The sequence below is a fragment of the Dipodomys spectabilis genome, unplaced genomic scaffold, assembly GCF_019054845.1.
Source record: "Dipodomys spectabilis isolate Male_0828 unplaced genomic scaffold, ASM1905484v1 ptg000490l, whole genome shotgun sequence".
Taxonomy (NCBI): domain Eukaryota; kingdom Metazoa; phylum Chordata; class Mammalia; order Rodentia; family Heteromyidae; genus Dipodomys; species Dipodomys spectabilis.
The window spans coordinates 1-16,549 of NW_024871167.1; the positions used below are offsets into that span (position 1 = coordinate 1).

General features: G+C 41.5%; 1 protein-coding gene across 1 annotated transcript in view; it reads left to right on the forward strand.

The window, feature by feature from the left end:
* The first annotated feature begins 1,827 nt into the window (after positions 1–1,827).
* Tmem255a (transmembrane protein 255A) overlaps positions 1,828–16,549 on the forward strand; it is a 53,609-nt gene continuing 38,887 nt past the window's right edge. The window contains exons 1-2 of the mRNA XM_042669179.1: positions 1,828–1,966; positions 9,429–9,571. Of these exons, the coding sequence (XP_042525113.1) occupies positions 1,909–1,966; positions 9,429–9,571 (201 nt within the window). The 5' untranslated portion in view covers positions 1,828–1,908. The remainder of the gene's footprint in view (positions 1,967–9,428; positions 9,572–16,549) is intronic.

Below are 16,549 nucleotides of genomic sequence, written 5' to 3' on the forward strand. Positions count from 1 at the left end.
GAAACCATTACAGGTTACAGGAATTCTTTATATTAGATATAAGGTATTTAGGGTGAGATGAGGAAGAGACAAATAAACAGAACTGAAAGACAATCACTGTGATTGTGTAAAAGTATAGGACTTCTTTCTGCTTTTGTAAAGCTTATGGAGACTGACCTGTACACCAAACATGATTAAGACAGACACCTCTACAATAGTGGGCCTCTTGTCTCTATCTGAGATATATATCATAGATCTCCAATCACACCTTTTGTATGCAGCTGCTAATAATACTTGAGACAACACTCAACCTGGAGTACCCAAGTTCTTTATAAAGAGCTTTCTTTATTGACCTCTAGGAAGCATGTTTTCTTTCTTTGGAAAATGAAAAAGGGAAAGAGCCTATGATTCTATTTCCTGGACAAAGTAACAAAAATCTCACAGGCTAACAAGGCAGATATGGAAAGAACCAAGTATTGTTCATCTTAGTGATTCTCAAAAGAATGTTATACTTAACTTGGTTTGGAATTTGGGGACATGGAGGCAGTTGCCAAAGCAAGATGAGCACTGCTGTGTGAGTCCAACTGTTCTATGCTTGAATTCCATCTTTGCCACCTAATAGCCAAGTGGTCCTAGATTTTCATCTGAGATTCGGTTTCTTCATCTATAAAATAGGGTTGTTGATTATTCCTCTTCCTTACATGGCTGCTATGATGAGAAAATGAGATCCTTGAGCAAAAATAGTAAGGGGGCTGGGCGCCAGTGGCTCATGCCCATAATCCTACTTAGGAGGCTGAGATCTGAGGATTGCAGTTCAAAGCCAGCCAGGACAGGAAAGTCCGTAAGACACTTACCTCCAATAAACCACAAGAAAATCAGAAGTGGCATTGTGACTCAAGTGGTAAAAGGCAAGTCTTGAACTGAAGAGTTCAGGGACAGTGCACAGGCTCAGAGTTCAAGCCCCACAACCAACAAAAAAATTAAAAAATTAAAAAAAAAAGTAAGGGGGTGCTGATACAAGGCCATGTTTGCTTTAGAAGACTATCCTTCTAGCTCTTACAGTGCTGTTGGTTCTAGAATTGTCAGATAAGGCTGTGTCCTCTTTCTCTTCATATCTGCATAATTTTATACACTCTGGTCACATCCCTTCCCAGCCTTCATCATTCTAGACTAAAGAGCCTGCATTTGTTTAATCTATCTTCATAAGACAGCCTCCCTCCACCGTGCTCTTGATTATACAGTGGCCCTTTTCTGGATCATATCCAGCTCCATTATGTCATTCTGGAAGCTTTAAGATCAGACCTGCACAAATGTGTGTGTGTGTGTGTGTGTGTGTGTGTGTGTGCGCGCGCGCGCGCGTGTGCATGTGCATGCGCGTGTGTTTATATGTTCTTCAGCTCTGAATCTGTGACTCTGTGTTCCTCCCCAATTATAAATTCTAAAACAAGATGATTTCCCAAGACCCTCTCCTCAAGCTACAGGGTAGGCAAATTGCCCCCAGGCTGGAGCCTTCTTTTCTATCTCTGTGCAGCTCTGGCCCCAAGGGGCTAAAACAGCTCCCAGTCTGGCTTGGGAAGCTGGGAGTTGGATAACTAGGATGGGGAGGCGGGGGGGGGGGGGGGGGGAAGCTGGGAGTTGGATAACTAGGATGGGGAGGCGGGGGGGGGGGGGGGGGGGGGGGGTCTTGCGCAAGCGCACGCTGCTGCTTGGACTGCCAATGCTGCTGCCTCCTGGAGCAGAGGGAGGGAGAAGAGGGGAAGGGAGGGGGAGGCGGCTCTTGGGCTGCAGCTCTCAACCAAAGGCAGTCTCTCTCAGCTCTCTGGAGGGACCAGGAGAAGGAGCCGCGGAGTAAGATGCTCTGCGGGGCGCCCTGAGCTGGGGGCGCTTGAAGCATCTTAGGGGACTGGGGCAAACGGGACAGATTTCACCATGCATCAGTCCCTGACTCAGCAACGATCCAGCGACATGTCCCTGCCTGATTCCATGGGTAAGTCCAGCCGCCCTTCCTCCGGGCGGCGTCAGCAAGGAGTGCGCTGCCCTCTGGACTGCTAGCTCCGGGCTGTCCTGAAAGCTAGACAGCCGGAAACCAGAGGGGTCCACGCATCTCAGTATTGGTGGTGGACCAGAACCCCAGGGGAACTGCCTGGCTGTGGCGGGTGGGCGACGTGCGGATATTGGAACGCCAAGCTTGTGTCTGAGTCCTTGCCCTGGAGTGCGGGTGTGTGCGTGAGTCTACAGACTTACACCCACTGGTAAATCCTAGCAGCCTGGGGATCAAAACACTTCCCCTTCAATCGTCGCCTTTGATTTCTCTTCGATGTTGCCTCTTTGAGGAGTCCTCCTCACTTCTAAGAGCTCAGGAAGTAAGAAATAATTTGACGAAGCAGGGTCTTCGCCCATTTCCCAACTCTCTACAAGCTGCCCTAAAATTCTGAGCTGCGTGCGCGAGGGCAGGGGGATGGGGATTTGCACCTTGTTGATGGGGGGGAGGGGAGTGGTTGCGCAACCCTAGGGGCTGGGGGTTGGGGAGTAAGAAAGAAGAGGGGACTGGAGAATTCCTGAGGAATCACTTAATACACTCTAACGCTGTTGTCTGCGTTAGCACGATCAACATTCCTTGCATTTTGATTCCTATTCCGTTTCTAAATGCAAGGAATGTGCGTGAATGTGGAAAATGGTGGGGAGGGGGCGAGAAAGAAGATCGACCGCGAGCCCGCTCATCTTCTGAAGTCGCGCTTTGCCTCTCTGAGTGGAATGGAGGGGGAGGGGCACTTTTCGTCACCTTTCCTCGTGAAAACTGGGGACTGCGATCTTCAGGCAGCAAGTTGGCTGCTCCTGTATCCTGCTTTTTGGTAGTTAACAAACAAAAACCAAACTCAGTTCCCTTCAGCTGTTAGGCATCTTCCCAAGCCGTGTGATTTCACTGGGCGGAGAAATTAATTTAGAGCCCTGGAGAGCGGGAGGGAATTGTGGAACCATGATCCCACCTAATCTTAAAATGTGTCTCGGATACACTTCAACGAAATCGAATTCTCTCCTTTCCAATACACTTTACATTCTGCAAAGCCCCTTGGTCCCTACTTCCTTAGCTCTTGTTTACTCAGGTCGTCTACGAAGAATTTGCGGGAACATCTGTAGGGGGAGGGGACTGGGAGAAGATTGACGCCCCTACTGCCTGCAAAAGGCTCAGTCGCAACAAAATTCGTACACGAAAGCCCACCCCATAAGTGCGATCTCTTTGATGGTGGATCAGATACGTATTGTATGATTTTGTATACGCCGTTTAAGAGCTGCTCTTTTCACTTTAAGGGCATAGTTACTTGCAACGCAAATGAGGCCAAGGACTCGGGTCCGAATCTAGAGTCCTGCAGTCTCTCCCACCTCCTCCCCTTCCCCCTCCCCCTCTCTCTTTCCCTGTCTCTCTGTCTCTGTCTCTGTCTCTGGGTCTGTCTCTGACACTCTCTCTCTCTCTCACACACACACACGCACTACGCACGCACACACACGCACACACTCACACACAGAATGCACTCCTTACCTTGGCCAGCTGTGGCGCCAACATGGTCTTGGCTCCCCCCCAGGCCAAGCTGTTGCACCGAGAAAAGAGAGAAAAGAGCAGGTTGCGCAGCTCCCATTCCAGCTGCGGTTGACAACCACCTGCAACCCAAACCTCCTCATCTGAATGCCGTCTGAATGCGAGGAGTGGGCAAATTAAAGTTCAGGGCTTAAAGGGTTGCTATTTGATACTCCTCTATGGGCCGCGAAACAAGATGAACAGACCTCTTTCTTGGACTCCCAGGGGCCTCAGCCAATCTTGCGTTTCTCCAAAGGTCTGCGCAACAACAAGCTCAGTGGGTTTCGCCAAGCCCAGGCACAACGCTGCACAAAAACAATCATGGATCTCACAAAGACACCGATCCTTCATCATGCATTCACCTTTTTGAAAATCCTCAAGCGAACTGCACTAGCAGATTCCTACGTAGAGTGGTAACCCTGGATTCCCACAGTTAAGACTGGGGAGTCTCCTTGGACCGGAGTTCCCTGGCACTGGTCCTGTTCAGCCCAGGCCTGAATCAGCATCTCGGATGCTTGGGAGCTACTCCCACTTGACTCAGTTCTGACAACTTCACCTTTGCATGCATGCACAGCGGGGGGGGGGGAGGTGGATGAGTTAGTGTTTCAGCCTTCAAGGGCAGCATTTCTGAGGGGATTCCCTGTATACTAGCCACGCGCGCGCGCGCGCGGCACACACACACACACACACACACACACACCACACCACACACACTGCACCAAAGTGCCCATCCTCTATATTTGTTAGTTGCCTGGGGGGTTAGCTCAGAGCAGAGCAGGAGCTCTGCAGTTATGAAGATGGTAATATAACTCCTGCGCCCTCCATCCTCTCTCAAGAAACCCCTCTATTCCGTTTTGGCAATAGCGCCCCCAGGGGCTAAGGAACCTTTATTACAGTTAGCCATTACTTTACTCCTCAATAACACAATTTTATCTCGCTGAGACTACAGAGATGGAAGTGATGAATTTCAGCAGCTCTCAGAAAAATTTTAAGAGATTGGTAGGGCTTTGAGATGTTATATGAGTAGCCACCTGTTTCCGAGGATGCTCAAGGCTGAGAGTTTCTGGAAACCTCTCATGTGAGAAAACAGATTCAGGTAAGCAAATTCCAACTGGTTCAAAAGATCAACTCAGAAAATTACCAAGAACATCAAGAACATACTGTACAGAAAAGAATGCAGGCCTCCATCTTTACTGCACTCCAATAAAAATTGAACATCCTACTGAATCTCTTGGGAGCGGAAAAGCAAGAATATGCTTAAGATCAGTAGGGGTAGGCAGAGACCCAATCCTGTCTTTTTAGCAATTCATACTGGTGGACATCATATAACTTGTGGATCAGACCCACAGTTATAATTGTAATCATAGCAATTACATTTAATACACTTACTGAGTGAGGTATCTGGGAAATTAAAGATCTGAAATAATAAGTGGTTGGAGTATGGGGAGCTTGAAAAGCTTATGGAAAATGTGAGTTTTGAGCAGGTTTCAAATGAAGGGAGAGACCAATTGAAATGGAGAAGGTTCTAGAGTGGGAGTTTCATTAGGGAGGGGACTTGAAGGAGAGAGAATTGGGTTGAATTTGGAAGGGTAGAGATAGTATATATTTGGGTGCTTGTAGAGCACAGCATCTTGTTCTTCAGGATGGTGGGATGGAGGTGGGGCACTGCAGAGAGGGAGGGCTGCAGTAGATCTGCGGGAAGGCTGCTGGGGGCAGGCAGACAACAGCAATGAGATTCAGAAGCTCACTGTTGTTGATTGCAGGAGTTGTTGTTTAACAGTGGGCACAAAGTAGACAGGGTAGTGAGAAACACTGTGATTAGGACTTTAGTTGAACAGATGGTTTTTGGTTCTACGGCATTGTCTTGTGTATCCTGTTTTAGGAAGCCAATACTGTGAGGATAGTCAATGTGTATGCAAGTAATTCATCCCATAGCCTTTTCAATTAAGACACAATCAAGTTTGGTTATTGTTACTGTTATTCAACAATTACAGACTACTTCCTAGGTATCAGACACAATGACAGGCAACTGTCAGTTCTTTGAAAAGGGTTCATGAGGTGTCTATGTCCATACCATCCTGAATGCACCAGTCTCGTATGAAAAGGGCTCATGGTGTCTGAGCTCCTTTGACATATTGATTTATATGCCAGTTGATGCATTAATTTATGTGTTTTAATTATAATCAAATTAATTATAATAAAACCTGATTAAGATGGTCCTGTGAATACAGTACCATCTAAAGAAAGCCTTCAGTATTGCTCTACTATGAGCAGGGCTGTTCTCACCTCTAAGATAGAACAAGCACCAGGAAAATGTCCTAAGCACACAAAAAGATCTGTCTTGTAGACCCTTAGCCACACCTTCACAAAATCAAGTTGATTTGAATTTAATCAACTCAAATTGACACTGAAGATAAATTGAGGGGTGATTCACCCAGATGTTCCTTAAAATTGTCAACTCCCCAAGTGCATCTAAATTTTAAAAAGATTTTTTTTTATTATCTGTAACTAGTGGTACAAAGGGGCTTCAGTTCAACATGTCAGTTTATGAGTACAATGCCTCTTGATCAATGTCACTGCTTCCAGCATTCTAGGGAGAGAATGTAACCCCATCCCTCAAGTTACTTGTTTCCTTTTTCATGTGTGTATATCGAATACTATGACTATATATTTTATTTTACACATTTGTAGTGTTTATAGTATACAAAAAGGAGGGATTGGAGAAGCATCAGAGGACATAAAGTAAATATTCCATCTAGTGAAGTTAGAACTTTCTTTTTTCATTTTTTATTAGCAAATGTTAATGGTACAAAATAATGGAATTCATTATGACATTTTTATTATATAATACATATGTTACATTTCTTGGTAATTTCATAGAAAACAAACCCTATCTAGAGGCAAGGCCCTTGTGCCCTTGACTAGTTTTCTCAACTGATTGAATTTTCAATTCAAGCTCTAAGGCAAAGAAAAAAAATAGATTTTCCAAAGACACCATGTGGTTTGCTGAGTCACTTTTCTGACCTGGCTCCTGTGCTTTTAAGAGTTAGAGTGATGTTTGCAAATAAGGCCCAAGAGCTGTGAATAGGATTAAGGGTCTGTTGGTGGGGAAGGAGCAGGCCTGTGAAATAAGTTAGTAAAAACCGTGCATATATACATAATCCAATTTCATCTCTAAGGTTACATCTTCCCTGATAAGATCTTCCCTGGTGCAAGTCTCCCCCGCCCCGCCCCCTCTCTCAATTTGGGGGCAAGAAAAGGCTAAAGATCCTGTAGGAATGACAAAGGAGAAAAGAAGACAAGAATGGGAGGTGGTGTTGATATATTTAGGTTAAAGTCCCTTGTGGAACACACTGAACACTATCACCAAATAGATTTTAGGAACTCTGAATTAGAGACTCACTTAGGTTGCCTCAAAGTCGAAAAAGGATAACTAATGTTCAGATCAATTGAAGAAATTAAATTCTGTTCATCCTGTCCCCCACCCTTCTCCCTTCCCAGCCTGGCAGTTGTAATTGCCAGGCTTTGTTCATCTGTCTGTCACCCATTAACTTGTTCTTTGCATCCCTAGTTGCCATCTCACACAAAGGACCCTGAGGTCACAGGTGTCTCTGGGTCTTTTATTTTTTCCCAGTGGGGGCTGGACTGAAGTCTCACTGTAGAGGAAACTCTTTTCTCCACTCTCCTCAGCTCTCCTTTCAGGGTAAGATGGGCACTTTAGTGTATTTGTGCCTATATATGCTTAAACTGCTTTTACACTTTGATGCAAAATGATGTTAGAATAATACCTTATTAGAAATGGCCTGATGAGTCACCTCCCTTTCTTTAGGCTGACATCAGGGGAGCCGGCCAGCCCCTCCCACTTCCCTAGGAACTGGGATCACAATGGGAAAGACAAGATGGATGGTGGGTCTAACTCATTCAACAGTCCAGACTATTTACAAACTAAAGGGCATATCTGCAGGAGGTGCAAAGCTGGCTACAGCCCGTCACTATCAGGTTTCCTAGGTCATTCTCTCTTCTTGTTTTCTCCTTTTTTTTCCCCTTGGTCTTTCCCTCCCTTCCCTCCACCACCTCAGTAGTACAGTCTGGGCAGTTTCCCTCTGCCACTGCTTCCTTCCAGAGTTTACAGTGAGGTCTTCCAGAATGACTGGATGTTACATTCTCAAAGGTTTCTTTAAGGTCATCAATTACAGTTATGCCACCTGGACAACCACTTCCCCATCAGGTTCTCCAGTGGTTCATTCTCTCTACCTTCCACAACTCTGCTAGAGAAAAATCTCCTAGCATCCCCCATTTGATCATTTTTACCCTCCAGAGAACTCCTAGACAGTAACCCTCCCCCAAGTATTTCCTGGTGCCCCCCTCCTATGTCTTTCCTAAAAATGCCCATAGAGTGTGGAGCCCTGCTTGAATCCTTAAAAAAATGTTAAATTGAAAAGGAAGCTTAGATACCATTTTTCTATGCTATCGAATAAGCCTGTTTTTCAAAAATTTAAAAATAAAAATATATTGGCTTGCCTTATCATGTCTGATATGCCCTGAGCAGGAGAATGGGTTTCACATCATTTATATTTATTTCAGCCTCACATAACCCTAAATGTGTGTAAGTTAGAATCCCTTCCATCTACCTCCCCGATATATATCTTTGTGGACTAAAGGCCTCCCAACATTTACTTTATTACACTCATTTGTTATGTGACAAATCTTGCCAGCACACCGTTTTAAAGTTTATATGTGAGGTGGCAAATGTCAGAAATAAATGAAAAGAAAATCCCTAGTACCTGACTTGGTTCTGATATTTACACTGAAAATGAAATTTCATATCTCTAGCTTATGAATAAGACCTTCTTAGTTACATATTGGCTTTAAAATATTTTCATTTAATAGCCCCACACAAACATTTTGCATTCATCATATGCCTTTATAATTTGGCCTAATAAAACCCACCTTACTAAGTACAGATGACACATCTTTTATGCAATGCCAAAAGCACAGAACTTGTTTTGTTTTTATATAACTGATGAGATTTCTTCTGTTATTTTCCAATGAGAAATACATATTTTCCCTCAGATCTCAGCCTCCTAACATTTTGGAAGTTTTCTTCTTTTTTAAAAAATTATTAAGTAGAGCTTTTTTGGGGGGGGAGTTGTAGGGCTTCAACTCTGGGCCTGGGCTCTGTCCCTGAGCTCTTCAGCTCAAGGTGAGCACTCTACCACTTGAGCCACAGCATGGACACAGAGGTTTTTCTTGGTTGTTGTTGTTTTTAATGTACTATGTGATTTTTTTGTTTCTTTTGTATCTGCTTCTCCCTATGGTATATCCCATGTTGTCACCGTATTTGATTTTGGTATCTTGGTATGTATATACATTTATTTGAATTAGGGAAGGGAAAGAGAATAATAAAATGGTGAGACAAAGAACCAATGCAACAGCAATATACACAAGACAATATGTTGGAAATGATCTGTACAAGCTGAGGGTGGGGAGGGTGGAGGGAAGGGAAAAGAGGAGAAAAATGAGGGGCAACAAGTTTGACAAGAAATGTATTTATTACCTTACTTATGTAAGTGTAACCTAACTGTACATCACTTTGACAATAAAACCATTTAAAAAACCTGAATAAACAAATACATTTTAAGAGGAAAAAATTTACTATTATAAAAGTGATGTACAGAGGGGTTTCAGATATATAGAAGGACATTTTTATTATAAAAGTGGCAGTTGATGACTGCAAAACTGAAATTTCCATCACTTTGCTGGAATTCCACTCCCTAAAGACAACCTCAGTTACCAGTAGGAGTAGGAGAGAAAAACCTTCCTAGTAAAATTTTTCTGGCAGAAATGAACAGTCCCACTTTCTTTGTGTTTACAGGAGCCTTCAACCGGAGGAAACGAAACTCCATCTATGTCACTGTGACTTTGCTTATTGTATCGGTATTAATTCTCACAGTGGGCTTGGCTGCAACCACTAGGACCCAGAATGTAACTGTTGGAGGCTATTATCCAGGAGTTATTGTAAGTATGGAAAGCATAGATCTGGGCTCTACTTTGGTGATGTAAAATTGTGTTTGACTTTCTTGAGTTTGTAGATTTCCTCTTTATATCTTTCTATATTAATACAGAAAGGTGACTTGTTATGAAAAGCACTGGACTGAGACTGAGAGTCCTAGTGCCATCTCTGAATATGAGCTGGAACAAGTAATTTTATTCTTGAGGACTTTGGTGTTCTGATTTAGGAGATGTTTCTAACTAGCAGTGTTAATCAGGCAAAGATCCTTCTTTTGAGGGGGGGGAAATCATCTGTTTTCCTGCATGTACTACTAGAAGTCAACCGATCTTACCTGGAGTCTGATCATCCTGCAAGCTTGATCAACAAAAAGCATGGATCAGCAAAGAAGTCTGTACTTCTATCAGAAGAAAGATATCCAAGAGGCAATCCTAAACCATGTATATTAATTCATTCATTAAATTATATACATGTTTATTAAACATATTTAAAAATGGAAATTCAAAAATGAGGTGAAAATGAAATAAACAATTTTAATGTCATTATGCAAATATTAAGTATCATGGGAAGATAATCAGGGTGAAGTTTATCATTAAACATAGTGGCTATCAATCCTTTTTTCAAGTGGCCCATGAGATAATTGTGGGTATTTTGGGATGACCTTTTTGCACTCAGGGCGTTGTGCTTGCTAGGCAGACAGTCTACTACTTGAACCACTCTCTCAGTTATTTTTGTTTTACTTTTCAGTTAGGTTTTGTGGTTTTTCCCAGGATCAATCTTAGACTGCTCTTGATCCTGTCACATAGCTGGGATCACCATGCCATGTCCTGCTTGCTTGTTGAAATGGAGTCTCACTAACTTTCTGCCTGGGCTGGGTTCTACCTGTGATCCTCCTGATTTCTGCTTATTGAGTGGCTTTGAAGGCCTAAGGATTATAACTGTAAGTGACCAAGTTCAGCCCTTGGCCAACTTCTGATCAGATATGATTAGCTTGTTGTTGGAACTATTATTTTTTGCTGTTGTTTTTAGTTTTTTTTGTTTGTTTGTGTTTTGGGGTCCGGTCGTGGGCCTGAACTCTGGGCCTGGGTGCTGTCCCTCAGCTCTTCAGCTCAAGGCTAGTGCTCTACCGCTTGAGCCACATCGCCACTTCTGGCTTTTTTCTTTTTGCTTATGTGGTGCTGAGGAATCGAACCCAGGGCCTCAGGCATGCAAGGCAAGCGCTCTACCACTGAGCCACCTTCTCAGCCCCTAGTTTTTGTTTTTTTTTTTTACATCAGTTCTCAATGTTTTCCTTGGGAATTAGAAATATTAATTCTGCCATTTTTTGTTGCTTATTTGTGTTTTCTTAGTTGTCTTCAATTTTTGATTTCTTAACAGGAATCTCTAGTCCTATTTGTTAGAGCTAGTTTAATTAAACCTAGATCATCTAATCTGGGCATACATAAAATTCCCTGCCATTTAACCTTTGCTGTTTAGAACGTGTCCTCTTCCCCAAGGACAGCTCTCTGATCATCTGATACTCACACTGATGGTGTGTGCGTGCTAGTGCCAAGCCATTTATTGAATATTAGGAAACATTTTTTTCTTATTTTAGATCAACAATAATTGTCAAACAGAAATCCTAATGGTTTCTTTCTTTTTTTTTTTAATTTAATTTTATTTTATTTGAGAACATACTGTACAGAGGGGTTACAATTACATGGGCAGGATAATGCATACATTTCTTACCAAGCATTGCAGCCTCCCTAATGGTTTATTTCTATATTCCAATGGATGGTTTTATCCACCCCTGAGATGCATACAATTAATTTCAGTGATAGTTGAATTTGTTGCGTAAAAATACATTTACCAGCCTATCCAACACAGAGAGACCCCGTCTATGTACAGAAAGCCAAAACCAAAACAAACAAAAAACTTTATTTCAGTCTGTATTAATGAACCCCAAAGTTAATTCTAGAAGTTGTACCATATTTTTAATACCAGATAAATAGTTTCCCACATGTAATTGCTAGAGCATAGGAAGGAATAATTCATTTTTTTAAATGAAGAAAACAAAAAGATCTGATATATTTTTGTTCTCCCTCTCCCTCTCTCTGTCTCTCTGTGTCTCTGTTTTGGTCTCTCTGTCTTCTCTGTTTCTGTCTGTCCCCCCCTCTATCTCTGAGTTGGGAAGAAGAAAGGATTAGAGACATGCTTATTACCTAGGTGGTCTATTCCATTTGAATCTATTCCACAGTGTGCCTTTCTCTTTGAGAAAGGGGCTCTGGTGTGGGCTGTGCTCCCCTCAAGCTGAAAGCTCTTTTGTAGATTTTGGGCTGGCTTGTCTCCCAACTGAAGGCAAATGTCCCACAGACACCAGTTGATGTTCTGTGTCCTCTGCTAAACATGTGCTGTGAGAACTCACCCAGTCCACTTCCTGTGGTAAGGCAAGAATACCTGACATCAGCAGAATTGGATTTTATTTTTAAATGCAAAGGGGAGGGGGAGGAAAGGAGGGGGTAAGAGCATTGGCTTGGAAAGCAATTTATAGGATCTGTATGACTTTGTGTGCTTCAGGTAGCTGCATTAGTAAACTATTTCTGACTGATGAGCAAATGCTCAAGTCAAGATTCAGAATCCCTGTGGGTGAGATTTTTACATATTATTTAAGAGTACAAATTCCTATTCATGAACAGTGGTTATGAACCTTCTCTGTAGAATGTGACTGTGGGTGGCTAGGTTGGAATAGATTAACAAAGGAATAAGGGCTCATGATTGTGTTATTCAAGCACCCGATGTTCAGCTCGTACTGGAGGTTGAAGCATTGGAGGTGTATGTCGTGTGTGTGTTTCATTAAAAGGTAAAATGGAAGTAATAAGAGAACTATCCTAAATGCATGCTATGCCTCTTTGGTTTAACCTTTAAATTTTTTTCTGGAGATTATTTCATTAAAATGAGTTTTAATTATGGAAAGTGAAAGGGAGAAGTTAGCAGAGCGAAAAGTTTAAAAATCCATTCGACTTTATGGGTCAGATCATGTGACAGTAAATAGAATGAGGACTTCTACCTCTGCAACAATAAATACTTGAGAAGCTAGATTTGTCTGGAAACAGGGTGTTTTCACTAATGAATAGCTTGGTTATTAAGGAATTACTTGGAAGCCCATGTAGATTTCTAATCCATGCATGAACAGGAGTGACATGGCGAACCTGTTATCTCACCTATGGCCTTACCTTCATAGCCTCGAAAGATTCTGATTCTGTTTGGGCCCAACAAATGTGACTTTTTTATGAAATAATCTTTTATTGAAAAAGTAATGTGTGTTAAACTTCCATTTTTGCTCATTCCTCCAGGGGAGTCTTAATTTAGGTGGATCACCAATCACCTGAAGAACTAAAAGACAGTAAAATATGCTTGGCAATAAAACCAAGACTATAACATGGTGCTTTAAGTATCTGCACTGTCAAGCCAGGTGGTTCATGCCTGTAATCCTAGCTACTCAGGAAGCTGAGATCTGAGGATCGAGGTTCAAAGCCAGCCCAGGCAGGAAAGTCCATGAAACTCTTATCTCCAATAAACCACCAGAAAACCAGAAGTGTCACTGTAGTTCAAGTGGTAGAGGTCTAGCCTTGAGCTGAAGAGCTGAGGAACAGCGCTCAGGCCCAGAGTTCAAGCCCATGACCGACAAAAAAAAAAAAAATCTGCATTGTCAAATTGGTCACCTTGAATATAAATTACCATTGTATAGAACTGTGAAAAAAATTTACAGCCGAGAAAATTTCTGCTATTTTGAACTCTGGTTAAATGTGTTAACAATATATTGAATTTTAGATGTACAAAACAGTTAAAATTATGGAGATGCTATTAGGTTAGAAGAAGACTTAATGCACGATTCATTTAAATATTGATATCTCTGACATTTAAAACAGAATTCTATTTGCATAATTTGAAGTCATGTAAGATTTTTCAGGGGTGTGTTTTTATTTTGTCAAACCAGATGCTTATGTCCAGTGAGGTATTTATAATAGTATACTGTACCTGAGTTAAAGTACAGTATCATTGTTCAAAGTCACACAAACGTGCATCTATCATTAAATATGTGCTAATTTGTGCAAGGTTAAAAAAATTAAAACTAACAAGGGGAGAAAAAGTGGCGTAAGATTTTTATTTTTACTTTTTACTGGCCTTAAAGGATTGAGACATATTCTATGCCAGAAGAGTTCTGGTAAGCTTTCCACTTTGAAGGCCTCAAAATCCTAGAGTCCTGGTTGTTGTATCAAATTTAAAGGGCCTGTGTCAGAGGTTGTTCTTTACTTCTAAACCTCCCCTCCCACTCACCTAAGAGGAGGCAAATGAGGTCTCGAAATGTGTTTGCCATGCAACCCACAAGATAAAGTTGGCCCCCTGATCAATGAGGCAAGTCTTTCACTCTGGTACTCACTCTGTAGCTTTTGTACTGCCATAGTCAACACTAGACTGAGGTTTTGTTTTTGTTTTTGTTTTTAGCCAGTTTTCAGAACTGTCCCTGAGCCTCTTTGTGTTCAAGACTAGCACTCTACCACTTGAGCCACAGCACCACTTCTGGCTTTTTCTAAGTAGTCTATTAGAGATAAGAGTCTCACAAACTTTCCTGCTCAGGTGGATTGGGACTGCGATCCTCATATCTCAGCCTCCTGAGCTTTTACGGGTATGAGCCATCAGAGCCTGGCTTAGCCTGAGTTTTATTTTAAAAGAGAAACCAGGAGGTTTTGCTCCATTTCTTGGAGTGAGTCAGTTGATTGAGAAGCTAAACACTCACAATAGGATATTAGGAAACAGGGCAACAGAGAACATTTAATAGTCTAGAAACCTTTTCTAGGCTAAGTGCCTTCAGCTTTACTTGATAAGTCCAAAAAAGTTGTGATTAACTTGAGTGGCTCAGGAAATATCAGGTGCTCTGGATAGGGGCTCTGTAGTTTATTGTGAATTAGTCCGAGGCTTTTTCCCTTCCTACTGATATGTTTTAAATATCATTTTAAAATACAAATTCCTACCCTAGTGTCTATATTTTAAAGATGAACCCCAATTTTCTGGATGCAATGTGTTATAATGTCCTAACCTTCATTGGCTTCCTGTTGCTTCCTTAGCATGCCATTCAAAGCTCTCTGTAGATGCAGATGCAGGTCTCCTATTATTTCTCTTTTGTCAAGATTGTCATACTCCCCTGAACATGACCTGGGCTTTTCTGCCTTGGTGCTGTCACTTACATTGTTCCCTAGATGTCCTTCTTGTTGTTTCTCTATCTAAATGTTCTGTCACATTCTAACAATACAGCAGGAACATTTCTCATAGTGGATACGTAGTGGTTTCTTTCATCTTTTGAAATCACAATTGCAGATTCTTCTTATTCATGGATCCTGGAAAAATATCCATCACTGTGTTGTAGCATTTGTTGATCCATATTTTCATTTATCTTTGTTTATATATGCCCACAATCACTTATCTGAACATCTGAGTCATATGTGATTCAGGGTATTAATTTTTAAAAATTATGCATCTAACATCTCAATGGAGCCTTGAGAAACACTCCACAATCAAGTTCCTTCATATTTCCACAATAAAATATGAATGTTTACATGAAGCAAAATGGAGTATAAAATCATTTCACATTAGTTCAAGGTCAGGCTTTGCTACCATGCTAGTTATCAGAAAGCCCTTTCAGGTTTAAGAGCTCTGTGGATTTTTAGGATTATGGAAAGGGATTGTGGACTGATTTACCTAATTATAGCATGAGCTCCTTGAGCCTAAATCTCATTAGTCTTGGCATCAGCCCTACCCCCAAATCCAAACCTCCAAATCACAGATCAAAACAGTACTTACCACAGACTAGATGTCCAGTTAATATTTGCAAAATGGCTAATCCTTCTCAACCTCAGCCCTCAATATTTGGAGCAGTGGATATGAATAGGCCTAAAGTGATAAGGTCCATCCTCCCTAAAGAACCCTTCAATCTGATTTTGACTTCTAATTATTATTTGTTTCATAAGTAGAGGGCAGCCAAAACAAAGCAAATTGGTTATTAGTTCAGGTAGTAGGAAAATCAAAACAATGTTCCAAAGATATAAGCATTACATAATTCCATGAAGCTCTTGACAACTAGGACCACTGAGTTGATCAGAAGTATCTGTCCATTTTCAAGAAATTGTTGGTTCCTTTTATTTTCAACTCCTTGGCTCTTCCTCAAACAGGCTTCTATTCTGAAGATTTTTTTTTTCTGGGGGAATTGGGGAAAGAGACATCAATAAGCCCCTTGTTGCTTGAAGGTCATTATTCTACTAACACTGGCCATAAAGGTAGGTAGGTGTGACTGAAAGAATATTAGTTGTTAATCATGTGATCTGAGGGCTAGCCTTGGCTTTGACCTTGTCTTTTTCTAAGGAAGGCCAAGTCCTTATAATTGTCTAGGCCTATGAAGTGGGAATGATAACAGCTTTACCAAACTCCAAACTCCACAGCATTCCTGTGACCAAAATAAAAGTGATGATTGCTTCTTTAACTTTCATCACTTTTAAGTGCAAAGTCTTAGCAACATTGGTGATTTCATTCAAAGGCCATCCAGAAGAATTAATCCTTTTAACCATCACTCACTAGATACCAGTTTCCTACCTGTTGAACTCTATTGCTCCTTTCAGTCCATATAGGATGTTTCCTCTATGGAAATTGAATTACCTTTTATTTAGCAACCTACATTTTACAAGCCATGATCCATACTTTATCTCATTTAATTCTCACAATTTTTATTGTGATTCTCATTTTATAGATAAGGAAACCAAATCAGAGAATAGTAAAACAGACTGGTCTAAGGACAAACAGTTTTTAAGTAACAGACACAAAGATATAATCCATAATGAAATTTCCTGCCCATATAGTGCTTTGGTTAGTTTGTATCTTTGTTTCCTTCCATGTGGTTCTTTTTTTTACTTTTGGTCAAGGGGCTTGAAATCAGGTTCTGGGTTCTGTCCCTAAGG